We start from the raw sequence: 16471 nt of genomic DNA on the forward strand, positions 1-16471 counted from the left end.
CTTGACCTTGCTATTGTCTGGCTCAGTGTGAACTGGTCAGAACTGGCTTTCTGAATCTGATCTCGAAAGATGGATAAGGAGTTCCCTAAGGGGTGGCAGACATAAAGAAGGAACAGGTCATCTGAGATGCCCCTGTAGACACCCCATAAGATGTGAGTGACTTAGGTGTTGGTCTGCTTTCCCTGGTTTGCTTTCCCCTTTGGTTAAAGATCATGAAGCAGCCACAATTCATGATTCTTCCAGTGACTGATGGGAGGGACACCCACAAGAGGCTTCTTCCAGAGGATTTTTCCTTGGCCTAGTGGGCCAGAAGGTCAAAGAGTGGTCATACCAACTATTTGGTCCCCACCCTCAGCCTCACCACAGCCCCATTGGAGCTCCTGAGTCAGCATAGCCAGCCTGAAGTTACTGTCATTTCTTTCCACGTATGCAATCTAGGAATGCCTGTCTGTGTAATGCCCTTAGGCTTGATGTCATCTTTCCAAGAGATAGATTCGTATTTGCCCCCATCAACTATATGGACAAGCACTTGAGTTCTGTCCTGTGTGCATAGACTTTGGCACCTGGAGGCCATCTTGCTGGATCATCTCCTCTGGTACTGCTTTCCTCCGTCCTCATCATGTTCCAGGGCTCTTGGTCACTGGCCTATCACCTGCTAGGCTCAGCAAGCTTGTCTTCAGCTCTTACACATGGAAATTCTGGTCCTCAACCTTTCTTCCTTAATAATTCTTGTTGCCTTAGCCATGAGTTCTACCGACTCTCAAATGGCTTGCCCACCTGAGCCTAGAAGAATGTTCAAGGCTATGCCTGACCTCACCAGTCTAGGCTAGGCTGGGGCTCAGAAACATGATACTCATGAAGAGATTTCTCATATCAAATGGGCATCTCCAGAGGCCTGGCACCTTGATCAAATGAGGTGACAGGAACTGGGGCTCACGTGCATATGTGAAGCATCTTTTTTTTTTTCCAGTCCTGAGCTTGAGCTCAGGGCCTGAGCACTGTCCTTGGACTTTCTCAAGGCTAGAGCTCTACCACTTGAGCCTCAGTACCACTTCTGGCTTTTTTTTCTATGTATGTGGTACCGAGGAATCGAACCCGGGTCTTCATGCATGCTAAGCAAGCACTTTAACCACTAGGCCAAACTCCCGGCCCCATGTGAAGCATCTTCCTCTTTTAAACCCACCTGTGTGAGGGAAAGGGTGTCACTGTCCAGAAAGAAATGCATTCTTCACCTGACTTATGTAGTTTAATCCCTCTGTACATCACCTTTATAATAACAATTTTTAATAAATAAATAAAACCCACCTGTGCTGATAGACGCAAGCAACCACACCAGCACCCATGCATACAGAAATGGACATGTGTAGAACTATAGCTTGGTGGCCTTGAAACTCCTGGCATGGGGCAGCTTGAGCCGGATCCCCTGTGCAAACATCAATTCTCGCTGTCTTCTCCAAAACCCTTGTGAAAATCAAACACTCGTCAGCCCCTCAAGAACCTGTCTTTTTTTCCAGAAGCAGTTTCTGCTTCCACTAGAGCTAGAAGTGACCTAGGGATGGGGTTGTATAGAAAGTTAAGCCTGGAATATCTTGCTAGAAAAACCAGAGGCTCCTTTGTCTGGTATGGGACAGCTACACTGCTGTAGCTGGCCCCTGGGCTTCTATGCCTGCTGGAGGTACAGGTGGTGGGGGTATTCTTGAGTCAAGGGGGCTGACAATACTACTGAAGGAAGTGAGACATAGTTCGGAGAAGAGTCACTCAGAAAGGTGGTACCAGAGCCAGGACTAGACTTGGGGGTCCTAAATTGCCCCCATGAAAGTCCCAACCCAGATTTAGGATTGAATACGCCCCTATAAACAGAATTGCTTAAAATTCTGGCTGAGGTCTCGCCAAGAGAATGTGCTGTAGTCTAGATGGCTGTGCATATGGGGTCATTCCCTTTACTCACAGGGGTGGGGACCTTGGCTGGACTGAGCTTACTGATGATGGCTCTGGGTCCTTGGAGGGAGCCTGTGTAAGCATCATAGGACTATGCTATTTGGCTGGACTCTATGCAGATGATGAGACAGGCACATGAGAGTTTTCCTCACACTCACTGTCTCATTGTCTCAATGAGGCTAGAGTGGGCTTCCACAGTGGGCACAACCTGCCGAAAGGTGATCTGGGACAAGAGACGGTATAGAGAGCCTGGTATAGGAGTCCGGGTGTCTCCTAAGTCCCGCCCTGGCCACTCCAGGCCCCGGAAGTCCAAGTTGTTCCCAAAGCTGCTCAAAAAGTAGGGAACAGCCTAGGGCCAGGTCAGACTGCCCCAGCAGGGCTGGCAGGCACTCAAGGAAAGAAGGCAGGTGGGATGCTAGTTCTTGGAAAGAAGGGCCCATTAATGAAAACCCCTATACCTGACCACCTTGGGGAGAAAGGCTCATCGTTCCCATATGTAGCTGATAAGAGCCAGGAGATTCCACAGTTCAGGTAGTTCCCCCGCCTCTCTGGAGTTTTGTGGTCATCATTAATCATTTCCTCTAACTGTGTATATAAGAGCTTTTTTTGCCAGTGAGCCCAGTAGTCAGACAGAAAGGCTAAAGTCCTCAGGAGGATGTGGCTGCAGAATTTACTTCTTCTGGGCAGTGTGGTCTGCAGCATCTCCGCACCCACCCACCTGCCGCATAGTCCTGTCACCAGGCCCTGGAAGCATGTAGATGCCATCAAGGAAGCCCTGAGCCTCCTGAACCACAGTGATGACATAACTGCTGTGATGGTAAGTTAGGGAGAGAATGTGGGCTGTGCCTTGGCCACCAGATTGTCTTTGCCTGTCACTGTGATAATATGACATTTTTTTCCTTCCTACAGAATGAAACAGAAGTTGTCTTAGAAGAGTTTGACCCTCAGGTAAGAAGTTCCTCTTTGAACACCTTTCCAGATACCTCTGCCCTGGACCCTCACAAGGCTGTCTATTTTCTCTCTAATCATCTGGCTGTCAGGAAGAGAGGGGTGGTATCTGGGTGCTCATGAGGCCACTGTGGCAGTCACGTGAATTCCTTTATCAGCTCAGCAGCTCAGGGTAGACATAGTGCATTCAAAGGCCAGAAGTCAGCAGGACACAGGTGGGAAAATGGGAGTCACTTAAAAAGAGGGGGCTGGGGGCTTGGGGATACTCATGCTCTGAGACCAAGCCCTGTGGAAATATGGTGCTGGTTATAGAGGGGCCTAGAGGGGATTTAGAAAGAATGCTTGTTCATGAAATAGGTCTAAGTGACACCCATCCTGCCTAGTCCCTTCTCCTAGAATAGTTGGGTGTATTTTGTTTGTTTTGTTTGTTTGTTTGTTTTTAAACTGGAGCTAGGACCCTCTTCAGGTAGCAGGCTAAGAGAATGTGGCTATGCCAGTTTAGAGCATCCTGAGATCAGCAGAGAGGACAGTTGAATGTTTACATGAAACAGATTAATGTGTATGATCAGATTCCACCTGAGACAAGTCAGAAATCAACCTATCTCTTTGTGGCCTTGCTCCTGGGGGCAGGGAATGGAAGCAGGGAAAAAGGATGGAAGGGTGGCTGATGTCCACTGAGGACACTTGATCTTTGCTTAATGGATCATGAACCCTTCCTATAGGAGCCAACATGTCTGCAGACCCGCCTGGAGCTGTACCAGCAGGGTCTGAGTGGCAGCCTCACCAAGCTCAAAGGCCCCTTGATGATGATAGCCAGCCACTACAAACTCCACTGTCCCCCAACCCCGGTAAGTGCCCACAGCCAAGCCCCAAGCAGGAAAGTATTAGTCTGGAAGAGTGGGGACTTGGTGGAGAAAGACCACTGGCTATGGCTGCTCTGGACTAAGAAAGGTTTTTACGTTAAAATATGTAATAATGAGGAAAACTCCAGCCTATTCCCAGCCCTAGAAATTAAACATGGCAGAGCACTGAAGCCCACAATGCTCTCTAGCAGGAGCTGCTGCCATCCTTGTTATTCTGGTCATTCTCACAAATGAGATCAGAGGTGAAGCAAACCACAGGAAACTCAAGGCCTGCCTGAAGTCCAGAGGAAGTGCCAGGGCTGAAGTGCTACCTCCTGTCAGGCCTTTCCCACAGAAGGAAGAACGGGGCCATTGGAATGGACAAAGGTCTCAAATATCCCCTTTCTTCCTCCAGGAAGAAAGTGAAGTCCAAGGCCTCCTGGGGGTTGGACTGGGAGACAGATAGCCTTGGACTGGCTCAGGACAGTGTGGCAGTCTGGCTCCTTGGAAGACCAGCTCAGGCAGGCACTTTGTCAGGAACCTATATATAGATGTGTGTGTGCGTGTGTGCGTGTGCGTGTGCGTGTGTGTGTGTGTGTGTGTGTGTGCGTGTGTGTATAGTGGCACTTGGATTGAAAAAGGGTCACTTGACTCCCCAGAATGGGCTTTCTGTTCTCTGAGATCTCAAAGGCCACAAAGAAATGTACTACTGCTTCTCTAGGTTACCCACTCACTTGGACTTAAGTGGTTTTTTTTTTCTCACTTTTTCTTAAGGAAACTTCCTGTATGACCCAGTTTATCACCTTCAAAAATTTCAAAGAGAACCTGAAGGGCTTTCTGTTTGACATCCCCTTTGACTGCTGGGACTCAGCCCAGAAGTGAGGCAGTCCATCCAGCCCAACGGCCAACCTCACAGACTACTGCTCTTTCACCCCACGTGAGCCACAAATCAGGATTTCCATCTTGGAGGGACCAATGGATGGGCCACAGCCATGTTGGGAGTGAGGGTAACATGGACCTGCCCTGAACCACACCCACCCTAAAACGGACATGGTAGTGGAGTGGAAGGGTATTTTATAGTAATATGGATCAGTAATATTTATTTATATATTTATACTTTATTTATTTATTTATTTGTATGTTCTATATTTATTTAAGATGTTTTAATAATAAATGGTAATAATAAATTATTTAAAGTCTGCTTTTATTTGTGCAGTTTTCTTGGCTTATTTTCAGAAGGGAAGAAGCCAGGAGGTGGGAGGGGGGAGGAACTGAGGGTCCTGTGGTATCCTGTGCTGTCGAGGGGCAGCACTGCCTGAGCCAAATAGTAGAGCCTGCGTGCAACACTCTACCTTAGAACTCAAAAGCTCTAAGCAACCAACTGGGGAACGCTTACCCCAGAGAAGGGCCATTATTTTTCCTGGACAGTCTGGGGCTGCCAGTGTGGACTGGTAGATGTCTGAATAAGCCTGCCCTGATGTCAGGGCTTCAACAACTCTCAAGGTAAAGCAGCGAACAAACAGCTGTTCAGGGAAAAGGAAACTAAACCACAGGGGTCAGAGCTCAGCATATTTACCCAACTTTCCCCTAAATAGATAATCTTTTAGACTTAGAATATGAGTTCAGACTATGTTGGAACATGATATAGGGTAGCATTTTTCTGAAAGGGTATTTATTTTTAGATGGAATTTTTTTTTAAGTATTAAATGCTTTCTCCCAAAATCTATCACCTTTGGGCTGAGAGAAAAGTGGTGTTCTTTCCTCTTTGCTTGACAGCCAAGCTGAATTCTGAACAGCTTTCTTGTGTTTATTTCTAGGGACAGTGAGGAAATGTGTCCCCATTACTTTCTTCCTATTCGTGGGCCTGGGGCAGCTGACTTGCTGCTGCTGCAAGCCCTGCAGGCACTCAGAAGTTGTACACACAACAGCTGTGTACCTATTGCCCACAGACTTCCGCTGCTCCAGTCTGCAACTACAGATGGCTCCCATGCTAGCCAGAGACCTGATCCACTCAGGCAGGAAAGTTACAACTCCACATATGATCAGTCTTACAGTAAACCTAAGTTTCAGCACAGACAAGGATCCATACTGTGATATGGTCATTGAAAATATGTGAAAAGCACATTTTGCGCAGTGATAAGGTCTTCTCTGTCTTCCTTGGAAGCCACAGACTGATAAGAGATTTAGACTCTTATAAGTGCTTCTTCCCAAAGAAATTCTGTCAAGCCTACATTTAACTGGCTGACAGTCCTATTGAGAGGTATGTGCTCCTGGATCTTTTGCTCGGGGAATCAGAAAGCCCTTTTATCCAGATAAAAGTAGCTACTGTGACTTTCCAGAAAAATCACACAGCACTCTACAATGATACCTGTGGTACTTCATGCTTCTGACCAAATTCTCTTGCTTGAGGGGTGACTTCAGCAGACCCCCGGACATCAGTGAGATAACCAACACCTGCCTCTTGGTTCTTTCGGCTCACATTCAGACAGGATTGCCTCAGCAATCTCTGAATGAGGTCAGAAAGATAAGAACAAGGGATGCTGGAGACTTTGAGAACTTGAGACAGAACCTCCAGCTCAGCCAACAGATGAGCTTTGCCAGTCCCTCTGGCAAACTCTGAACTTTGAGGAAGGGATAGGGGTTGCAAGGCACCACTGTCTCTACTATATGTTTTTTCAGGGCTCATGGGTGAACTGTGAGAGAATCAGACCAGTGATACTGATGCAGGGTTCCATCAGGCCAGAGCAACCAGATATGGATGAGGTGGGGAGCCAACTGATATCATGCACCTCCACAATTCTAGTATCCTGACCTTGCTTCAGGAGCCTTTGCTATGAGTTTAGAAACAGTCTCTCATCTCCACTCCAAAAATCTGTCAGGAAAGTATAACAAACAATTCACATATAACAAGGGTTTCTAAGGACATGAAGGAGCCCACATAGATCTGAACAAAGCTGGAAATAAGTGGCTTTTTTGTTGTTAGGGCAACCTAGGGCTTCATTATCCTGCACCATAGCCAAGGGCTAAGTAGAGCAAAGTGTTTCATATGGATACCAACTTGCCACCTGAGAGGCCTCAGGTATACTCTTGGGCCATTCTAAGTGGAGTATCTCAAAGCCCAAAACAGTCCACTCATGACAAGGGATGGAAGATGGGAAGAGGAGGACTGTACATTCACATTCAAGGGGTTTTATGTGTCCTCAGTCACCTCCCTCACCTCCTAGGGTCAACATTGGGGCAGGTCTGAGACAAGTTAATACAAGGCTGGCCATAGACTGAATCCAGAGAAAGGGAAGGGTCAGTGCTGATTCCCCTAGGCAGCCAGTAGGCTTGCTCCAGTTTGCTTTATACTTGAAGCCTCTTTGGAATGAGAAGCCTCATTAGGGACTCCATGATGTAGGGACAGGCTACAGTACAGGACAACATCTCTGGGGAAAGGACTAAGTTGTTCCTTCTCTTTGCCCATGGCTTGCAGGGCCCTCTGGGTACTCCCACCCTGTTGTGCTGATGACCTGGTTCTGAAAAGCCATGAGATCTGCCTGAATCCTGTTGGCTTCCTCTCATGGCTGTGGACAGTCCACAGACTCTGGGATATACTTTTTCCAGGTGGTATCCATTGCTCTTGCTCTGTTCACACAGGAAGTTGGAGGGGAGAATCTGTCAGATACTCAACTCCCCACATCCATCTGGGGAGGTAAAAGGTTTATTTCTATTTACTTTTTTTTGCCAGTCCTGGGCTTGAGCTCAGGGCCTGAGCACTGTCCTTGAACTTTCTCAAGACTAGAGCTCTACCACTTGAGCCTCAGCACCACTTCTGGCTTTTTTTCTATGTATGTGGTACTGAGAAATCGAACCTGGGTCTTCGTGCATGCTAGGCAAGCACTCTACCACTAGGCAAAACTCCCGGCCCTTATATTTACTTTTTATAAGATGACTTAAAATGTGTTACTTTTCAGCCAACACAGACCAAGAACTATCCTATTGAGCAAAGTGATTTCTCCATTTGAAGGATGTCTTAAAAAGTATCATCACATTCATAGAAGGATGGAAATCAGGCCAGAAGATCAATGGGCAACCTTTGGGGCTCTGTCTTTTCCTGGAGATAGAGATGCAGAAAATGACTGGAAAATACTTGGGAAATATTTTACTGTCTGTATGGGGGTGTGGAGAGTTTGCTGAAGACAAGGCTGTGAGGTAGGTGGGTGCCAAGGAGTGGTACCTAAGGACCCATGTCTGTGGCTGATAAATTAGCTGGGGCCCCATGGGCTAAGAAAGAAGGAGAGGAGGTTCTATCAACAGGTTCCTGATCTGGAGACCCAAGGATCTTTTGGAGAGGTCTTGGGCCTGAAGGGGCCTGGTAGAGATCCACTCCATCTTTCCCTTGAGCACACAGGAAGAGTTCCATCTTTCCTGACTCTCTCCTCCAGAACTCCAGTCAGATATTTTCCTGCTCCCCTTCCCTGTATGGGCACCAAACAAGGCCCCAAATCTTTCCTTTTTTCTCAACTGAAGTGTGGGGGAAATCTAACTCTAATCTGTCCCCATCCACCCTTTAGAATCAGTTTGGAACCAGAAATGTCAGTCTCAGTAAGACTCAAGGCACAGGGGCTTTCAGGCCACCCATAGAGGACTGAGCATAGTGTGAGACCTGGGCAGGAGGAGTGTTCACACCCAGGGATATCCTCCAGACAAAGGGTCATCTAAATTTTTTTTAAAGTCCTCTTTTTTGACCACCTTCTAAAATGTCTGTGGTGTGACAGTGTGTCTCTTACCATAATACCACCCTCCCACATACTCACAGCACTAGACCCTGCCTGGGGCAAATGCATGGTTTCTTGGTTTCTGTAGTAGTGGTGGATGGGGCTGCTAAGCTTAATTCTAACCCCAACTCTAACCATTTGAACAACTTTCTGAGATGCTCAGGATTCCTCCACAATCTAGACCACTTCCTAAAATCCACCACAAGATTCTTCCACAGACTAGGACAAATAAAGACCTAGATATCATGCAGTGCAAGTTGGTTCAAATCAGGCTGTCAGGAACCTTACATTGTCTGCCTGATGACAGGCCTTGTCCAGATATAAAGCTTCAGATACGCAGTTTTGCAGCAAGGACAAGCCAACCCCAGATGTACATCCTCATCCCTTGCTCTAGGATCCCCAGGCCAAGGATGCCTGCCATTGCCTTGAGAAGCCACATCAGGCTGCAGGTCAGTGAGTGTGAGTGAGCAAAGTTATCCAGTGAGCTGGGAGCTGATGGCTCATGCCTGTAATCCTAGCTTATTAGAAGACTGAGGGCTGAGGATTGCAGTTCAAAACCAACCCAGGCACGAAAGTCCATGAGATTCATCTCTAGTTAACCACCAGAAAATCAGAAGTGGTACTGTGGCTCACAATGATAGAGCACTAGCCTTGAGCTGAAGAGCTCAGGGACAGTGCCCAGGCCCAGAGTTCAAGCCCCACAGCTGGGGAAAAAAAAAAAAAGGAATCCAGTGACCTTAGAACACAGAAGGAAGTCCGTTGCTCTAGATGAGGGTCAAAGGTGCTGTGGAGTAGGAGCCAGGGGTAATTGCAGCCTGGAGAAAGCCCGTAGCCCAGTCACTGGAGGCTGTGAGCTATATTACATACCTGTGAGCTATATTACATACATAGGCTGTTACCTATATTACATACATGGTGCTTAGAATTTCTTGGGCCAAGTGTAGAATTTGGAGAAGGCTGTTGTAATACCTGGTGGAAAAATCTACCACTTTGCTGCCTTAGACCTTCAGCTAGTATGAGGCCTCCCTAACCCTGAGATCCTGAAGCCCGAGGAACCTGACAGTAGAGGGTTAGGACTGTATGTAACTCCTTTTAACCTCTGTCATGTTCAGGACAGCAGGGGTTCCTCAGTCTCTCAGCCACAAAGTTCACAAGAGTGTAGTGAACTCCTGTCCCAGAGGCTGATCATAGGCTGAGCCTTTGTCAAGCTGAGGAGCCTCAGAGCATCTGGTTTAGCTCTAGAGAAACTGCAGTCAGAGAAGTTGACAGAGAACTTCTAGTATCTCTTCTAGTGAACAGGAATAGGTAGGAAGGTAGATGTACTATTCAAAATGACAGCCCTCATCACCATGCCATTCTTCATTAAGCCTTAATGAAGATCAAGCAGCCATCTATGAAAAGACCTTTGAGTTTTTTTGTTTTTGCTTTTTGCCAGTCCTAGCACTTGAACTCAGGGCCTGAGCATTATCCTTGGGCTTTCTCAAGGCTAGCATTCTACCACTTGAACCACTGCCCCACTTTCAGCTTTTTTCTATGTATGTGGTACCAAGGAATTGAACCTGGGTCTTCATGCATGCTAGGTAAGTACTCTACCACTAGACCAAACTCCCGGCCCTGACCCTTGAGTTTTCTAGGTGATTTAATTTTGCCTCTAAGAAGGAGGGAAACTACTGGGGCTAGATCCATGTGGATACCATCCTTGAAAGCAGCTCTGCTTCGGGGCAGACTGGAGTCCACAGTTTCCTGGCCTTCTGTTAGCACTGAATCTAAAGGAGGTACTGACATATTGAAAGTCTGGAATTCTAGGACAGACACTTGGGCCCAAATATGACCTTGTCCTTCTCAGTTGGCTAGAACTGACCCTGGGTACTTCCTTTTTCTAATGGGTCAGTGAACAGGCCTAAGCTAATACTTCCATAGGAGGTTTTCGTGGGTAGGTGTGGCCTTGAGGACATAATTCTTGGGGTTCACTGGGCCTATTGTTATCCCAGGAGGTTGAGCAGGCCTGGCTGCCAGAGGAGATAGTTTCACTCAGTATCAAGACTCCCCAGGACAGTAGAATAATCCCTTCTTCTCAGGAACCTTCTCAACTCTATCACCTCCTGCCTCCTAAATGATCTCTCCTCATGAAAATCATTATTATGGGTGGGGGAGGGAAAGCAAGAGAAAAACATGGGAAGAGGTAACCACATTCGAGAAGTAATGTACACACTACTTTACATTTTTTGCCAGTCCTGGGCTTGAGCTCAGGGCTTGAGCACTGTCCTTGGACTTTCTCAAGGCCAGCACTCTACCACTTGAGCCTCAGCACCTCTTCCGGCTTTTTGCTATGTATGTGGGGTACCGAGGAATTGAAAAAATAACATTTTTTAAAAATCATTATTTTTAAGATGGGAATCAGAAATCTAAGACTCATGAAGACAGCTGTACAGGCCACGCCTCTTTTTTACTGTGCCTTAAGACTAGACCAGCCATGGGCAATCCCATGTATTCTCTGTCCAGGCCTTGTCCTTTAACTCGGAACTCACATCCAGAGAGATCACAAAAGAAAGATGCTTCACCTACAGGAATGCCGAATCTTGTCAGTCCAAGAGACAGACACAGAGCTAATACGTCAATTTGGAAAGACAGTCATGAAAGCTTTCCAATGCACTTATTTTGGGCTTACTCTGTGTGGGATGATATTTGAGTGGTATGGTAGATGATCTTTCTCTGATGGTTCTCTCCGAGAAGAGAGGTTATTCTAAGATCAGAGGACATCATGAGATATAGGTGCTTATAGAGAAATTTTACGTCCCCAATGTCAGCTAAATGAGGGATGGTTCTTAGTGTGATGTATTAACTCATTTTCAAAATCAGTTATCCAGTCAAGATGCTAGTGAGCAGCTAATAATGCACAATTCCCACAGAAGAGTATGACTTTCTATGCTCTCAGTGTGTGTCTGGAGAGCATGTGAGATGTATCTAGGCATCTTTAGCTTCATCTGTGCCCAGAATCAAAGAATGGCTTCCAGTCCGGCCTCTTGTACACAACCTCCAAGTGGGTGGGATGGGTACAGAGGTCAGGTTCACTGTGGTCCTGGACCAGTTTTCCTTCCATTTCCTGCACATATTTGTACTTAGTAATTTAAGTCTGCATGAATGAAGTGGCAGGCAAGCCTATGGGATTAGCACATACTGCACCTACTCAGACTCTGAGAAGCTGAGGAAGGCATATACAGTTTGTGTCATATCTGAAGGTTGTGTCATATCTGAAGCTCCTGCCCTGGAAACTTCTACAGTTACATGAGCTTCACAGTTAGGAAATCTGGCACTTCTTTCTCTGGCTTCAGCTTTCCTAACTGTGAAGTATGGCAGGAATGGAGTGGCCATAGCCTCAGATCCACCCCAACATATAGAGGCTCAGGAAGATGCCTACAGCAATCAGGTCTACAGAGCACAGACCAAGCAGGCAGCCTCCCTGCATAGGCACTGAAGAGAAGACATACAGAATCATTGCTGGAAGCTCCCCCACTTTTAAAGCAGTGATCAAGGCCCAGAGAATGGGACTTCCTGAAGACTAAACAGGAGGTAAACTAGACAGATACCCTCTAGAGAAGCCCCCTTTCTGGGTCTTCAGAAGAGCTTTTAGGCATAGCTTTGGCCTCAGAAATGGTTGAGAGATTTCCCTCCTGTGCAGAGCCCTGAGCCACACTGCCAGGAAAGCTGCAGCTTCACGGTTATTTTTCACTGTGGTTTGAGATAAGAGCAGTGAAACAGTTTCATGTTGCTGTCGCTGATGCTATCACCAGCCCAGACCTGCTCTTCTAACTTGAGAGATGATTAACTGAGAATCTTTCTCCCTTTTCTTTTGCTCAACTTCAAGGGAAGATCACCACAAACTGCCTAGGCCCTGCCCTCCACATGCCATTTGGATCTCCCCCTGGGGAGCCAGCAGCAGTGCCTAGGGCCTGCTGCTCTACTGGAGATGGAAGGAGACTTTTTATAAACTGTCTGTGTACAATAAAGTAGGCAATTTTAAATTTATTTTTTTTTATTTCCATAGTACTAGAGATTGAACTCAGAGCCTTGTGTTTGCTAGCCAAATGTTTTGCTACTTACGCCATGTTTCTAGCCCAAGTGCACACATTTTAAATGTACAATTCAGAGTTTTCGCCAACTCTTTATTCATAAAACTAGCACCCAAAGAAACACAGTATTTTCCGGCATCCTCAAAAGCTTCCTTGTGCCAGCCTCTATTACCCTAAATTTGTTTGGCCTAAATTTGTTTATCTAAGCAGAAGCACATGTCATGATCTCTTTTATTTTTGACTCCTTTCATTCAATATACTATTAGTGCAATTCTTTCTAGCTGTTGTACATAGTTGTCTCTTTCTCATAGCTGGGTAGTATATGTTATTGCACATGCATATCCTACCATTTATTTCCCCATTCTACTGAGGATAGACAGGATGCTTCTATTTTTAATTAATACGAATAAAACTGCTTTGGATATTTTACACTCAAGTTTTGGTCAAAACTCTGCCCTTCTGTTGGAAATACTGAGAATGGTACAGAATTGTTAGGTCACAAGATATACACATTTTTTAACAGGTACTGCCAAACACTTTTCCAAGAAGCACTTTTATACTATTGGCTTTGCTGCCCTGTGTAAACACTGCTTATCGACTCACAGTAGATCTCTCCTTTCCCTTCCTGTGATCTGAGTCTGCTTCCTTAAAACCCTAATCATCATTAGAAATTCTTCTCTATATGTCCACTCTTGCCCAATGATTAGCATTCTGGCAAATCAAGTGTTGGGAAACAAATCCAAAGTAACTGAGTCCCTGGTCAAGGCAGACCTGGCTCACAGAACCATAGGGCCTGCCTTAGAGAATGAGGCATGCAGGCTGCAATGAAACATGAATATCAACAAGAGAAGAAATTAGTTCTCCATGCTGTCATGGCTGTCAGGAGAGTCAGAATGGGATGATGAAGGGTTCCCTAATGTGGGCATGACTGCCAGAGCTATAGGACAGACTGTCCATAGAGTCTGGCCTCTGAGCTTTCTTGGAGGCCCTGAAGAAACTGTGATATGCTTCTTTCTCTCCTATGCAGAGGCCCTGGCCAGCCTAGAATGCACCCCAGCAAACATCTATTGGATGGCGACATCTGTTAGATGGCTAACATCTGTCTTTCAACAAGGTAGACTAATGTCCAATGGCGGATAGAGAGGTTTGCTCCACTGAATATCCTCTCCTCAGCACCCACTCTGTGGTGTGCCTGCCCAATTTCTGAGCCACAGGATGCACTGTCATCTGCTCCACCAGAAATGGTGAGGCCTCCACTGGGAACTACTGCCTATCCCAGGTTTTTAGGGGGGCCCTTACCACAGGTACTTAGATTTAGCCACTAAATCTAAAGCTGTATTTAAGATCTGATCAATGTGGGCTTTTTGCTAGATATGGTGGTACATTCCTAAAATTCAACTATTTCGAAGGTAGAGACAAGAGGATTTCCATTCAAGGCCAGCTATAAGTAGGCTATACCAAGCAAGGTACTCAGGACACAGCTAGGAATGTTGCTATCATTATTCTCTTAAAGATGAGACAGGAAGGTGCCCTTGATCCTTACTAGGGAAGCTAGAACCTAACACAGATACAGTAACCTGTAATCTCTTCCCCCTCCTCCTCCCCCCCCTCCTCCCCCTCCTCCTCCTTCTTCTTTTTCCTTTTGCCAGTCTTGGGGCTTGAACTCAAGGCCTAGGCTCTGTCCCTGAGCCTCTTTGTGCTCAAGGCTAATGTTCTCCACTTGAGACACTTCTGGCTTTTTTTTGAGTAGTTTATTGGCAATGGGATCTGATGGACTTTTCTGCCCCAGCTGTGTAGGATTACATGTGTGAGCTATTAGCTCCCAGCTTTAATCTGTTCTTTTTCCCACTTAACGGACTTAGTAAGCATCTCAACAGAAGCAGCAGGAGGGAGGGGAGCCCAGCTCTTTGGCAATGTGTCACACTTCCTTTAGCACAGAGCCTGGGGCAGCCCCAAGCTCTCCAGGAGGAGTTCTTGGCTCCTGTCCTAGCGTTTTTTACCTCCAGCCAGGGTGAGGTCATATGTTGGGTGGAGAGGCCAAGGAAGCAGCAATTGCTTCTGGAGAAGCAGCTTCAAGTCAGAAATGACATAACAATAATACTATGCTTTAGTCTTTAAGGAATTCTCAGGGCATTTCTTTCCAGAGTAACAATCCTCTCAGCCCCATGAGTACAACCAAAATTGTGGTTCTCATGGTCCCAAGAGTCAGGCACTGTCCTTGAGCTTTCTCAAGGCTAGCCCTCTACCATTGAGCCACAGCACCACTTCTGGCCTTTTCTGTGTATGTGATATTGAGGAATTGAACCCAAGGCTTCATGCATTCTAGGCAAACACTCTACTACTAGGTGAGTGGCCTAATATTATAGAGTAGTCAGTAGCATGCCTAGAAGGCTGGAAATCACTTAGAACTATAGTTCGTCTTGCTTTGGAAATCTAAACTGTTGCTTATCTCAAGCAGAAAAGAATAAATTCACCAAATTAATGGCCATACACAGTATGAATGATACCAGATTACTCTAATGTGGAAAAGATACTACATCTAGTAAGCACAGCAGTTGCAACTGGGTCTACAAATTGTTGAACTAGCATTTTCTAGGATCTAGCTAGGTTTTCTGGTCAATAAAATGACTCCCTTTAGGCGCCCTAAATCTCAGCTCTTTCTTCTAGTGTCCCTAGAATCTTGTTTTCAAGATTTTTATTAGGATGAGGAACATTTTGGAGACTTCGCCTTATTTTTGTTTAGTATGAAAGCTCTTAATGCACAGACCAATGGTTCAATGTAAGGGTTGTGCTCATTATCAAGTATATTAAACTGATTATATCACTCAGTGGGTCTGTGGCGCCTTCTATGAACAGAGTTCTGTCCAGGAATCTACTGTCAAGCCTATATATGCCCAACTCCATCAGCAGTTAAGGTACTACTACAGGTTCCCAGGTAACAGTGTCAATTCAAGTCCTGTGTTCATGGTACACAAAACATTTGTGTACTCTCTTTTTCTTAGTAGGTATACTTACCTAAGTAAATAGCCACAAGCCTCATTGGGGGGAGAGCTGGGAAAGCATTATCATAAACACTTGTGCTTGTACGGACTCCTTCCTTTTACAAGATCTAAATGCTTCTCTAATCAATAGGTTTGGAGTCTATAAACTGGATCAGATATGGACATTTGAAGGAAGACTTTTCATTAGAGCGCCAAGATTCATTATACACACAATTTATTACCTTCAAATATTCCACTATTTCCATAATTCTCTCTAAATCAGACTTTCGTAACTGTTGCTTTAACCTTGCCACTCACAACTGAGCCCACTGACTTATGAGAATTGGGTACTACCACCAGATATCTAATATCTGAGTTGCTGTTGCTAATAGTGAATCCATTATGTGAAAACACAGCCTACTTTAAGTCCTTGCCTACAATTATGTTAACTTAACCCTAGTTTTTAGCCTGTGGATTTTTCTGCTCAAGGCTGGTGCTTTACAACTTGAGCCATAGCTCCACTTCTATCTTTTTACTGGTTAATTGGAGATAAGAGTCTCATGGACTTTTTTTTGGGGGGGGTCAGTCATGGGGCTTGAACTCTAAGCCTGAACACTGTTCTGGAGCTCTTGAGCTCAAGGCTAGTGATGTACCACTTCGAGCCTCAGTGTCACTTCCAGTTTTCTGGTGGCTAATTAGAGATAAGAGTGGCACAGACTTTCATGCCTCAGTTGGCTTTAAACCGTTATCTTCAGATGTTGGCCTCCTGACTTGCTAAGATTATAGGCATGAGCCACATCATGCTGCCATAATGCAGCTTCCTGCATAATCTTCTTAAAGTAAAAGGCAAGCTTCGGCTCTTAACATAGATGAACAGATTACTTCTGAAGCCACAGAATGTTTAAGGGAGTCTGAAGATTCAAGGTTTTCTC

The 16471-nt window shown here is 45.8% G+C and overlaps 1 protein-coding gene across 1 annotated transcript; it reads left to right on the forward strand.

The window, feature by feature from the left end:
- The first annotated feature begins 2320 nt into the window (after positions 1-2320).
- Csf2 (colony stimulating factor 2) lies at positions 2321-4887 on the forward strand. Its single transcript, XM_090320814.1, has 4 exons — positions 2321-2755; positions 2848-2886; positions 3609-3734; positions 4503-4887. Exons 1-4 carry the CDS (start codon positions 2594-2596, stop codon positions 4608-4610), a joined length of 435 nt encoding a protein of 144 aa, XP_090176940.1. The 5' UTR covers positions 2321-2593; the 3' UTR covers positions 4611-4887.
- Positions 4888-16471: the final 11584 nt, after the last annotated feature.

The sequence above is a fragment of the Megascapheus bottae genome, chromosome 29 (assembly GCF_031878675.1).
Source record: "Megascapheus bottae isolate mThoBot1 chromosome 29, mThoBot2.hap1, whole genome shotgun sequence".
Classification (NCBI taxonomy): domain Eukaryota; kingdom Metazoa; phylum Chordata; class Mammalia; order Rodentia; family Geomyidae; genus Megascapheus; species Megascapheus bottae.

What these genes read in the sequence shown, in the direction of transcription:
- Csf2 (XM_090320814.1), top strand. Translation starts at nt 2,594, where the DNA reads ATGTGGCTGCAGAATTTACTTCTTCTGGGCAGTGTGGTCTGCAGCATC. An exon ending in ATGACATAACTGCTGTGATG is followed by an intron (nt 2,756 to 2,847) that starts GTAAGTTAGGGA and finishes TCCTTCCTACAG; the next exon opens with AATGAAACAGAAGTTGTCTT. An exon ending in TAGAAGAGTTTGACCCTCAG is followed by an intron (nt 2,887 to 3,608) that starts GTAAGAAGTTCC and finishes CCCTTCCTATAG; the next exon opens with GAGCCAACATGTCTGCAGAC.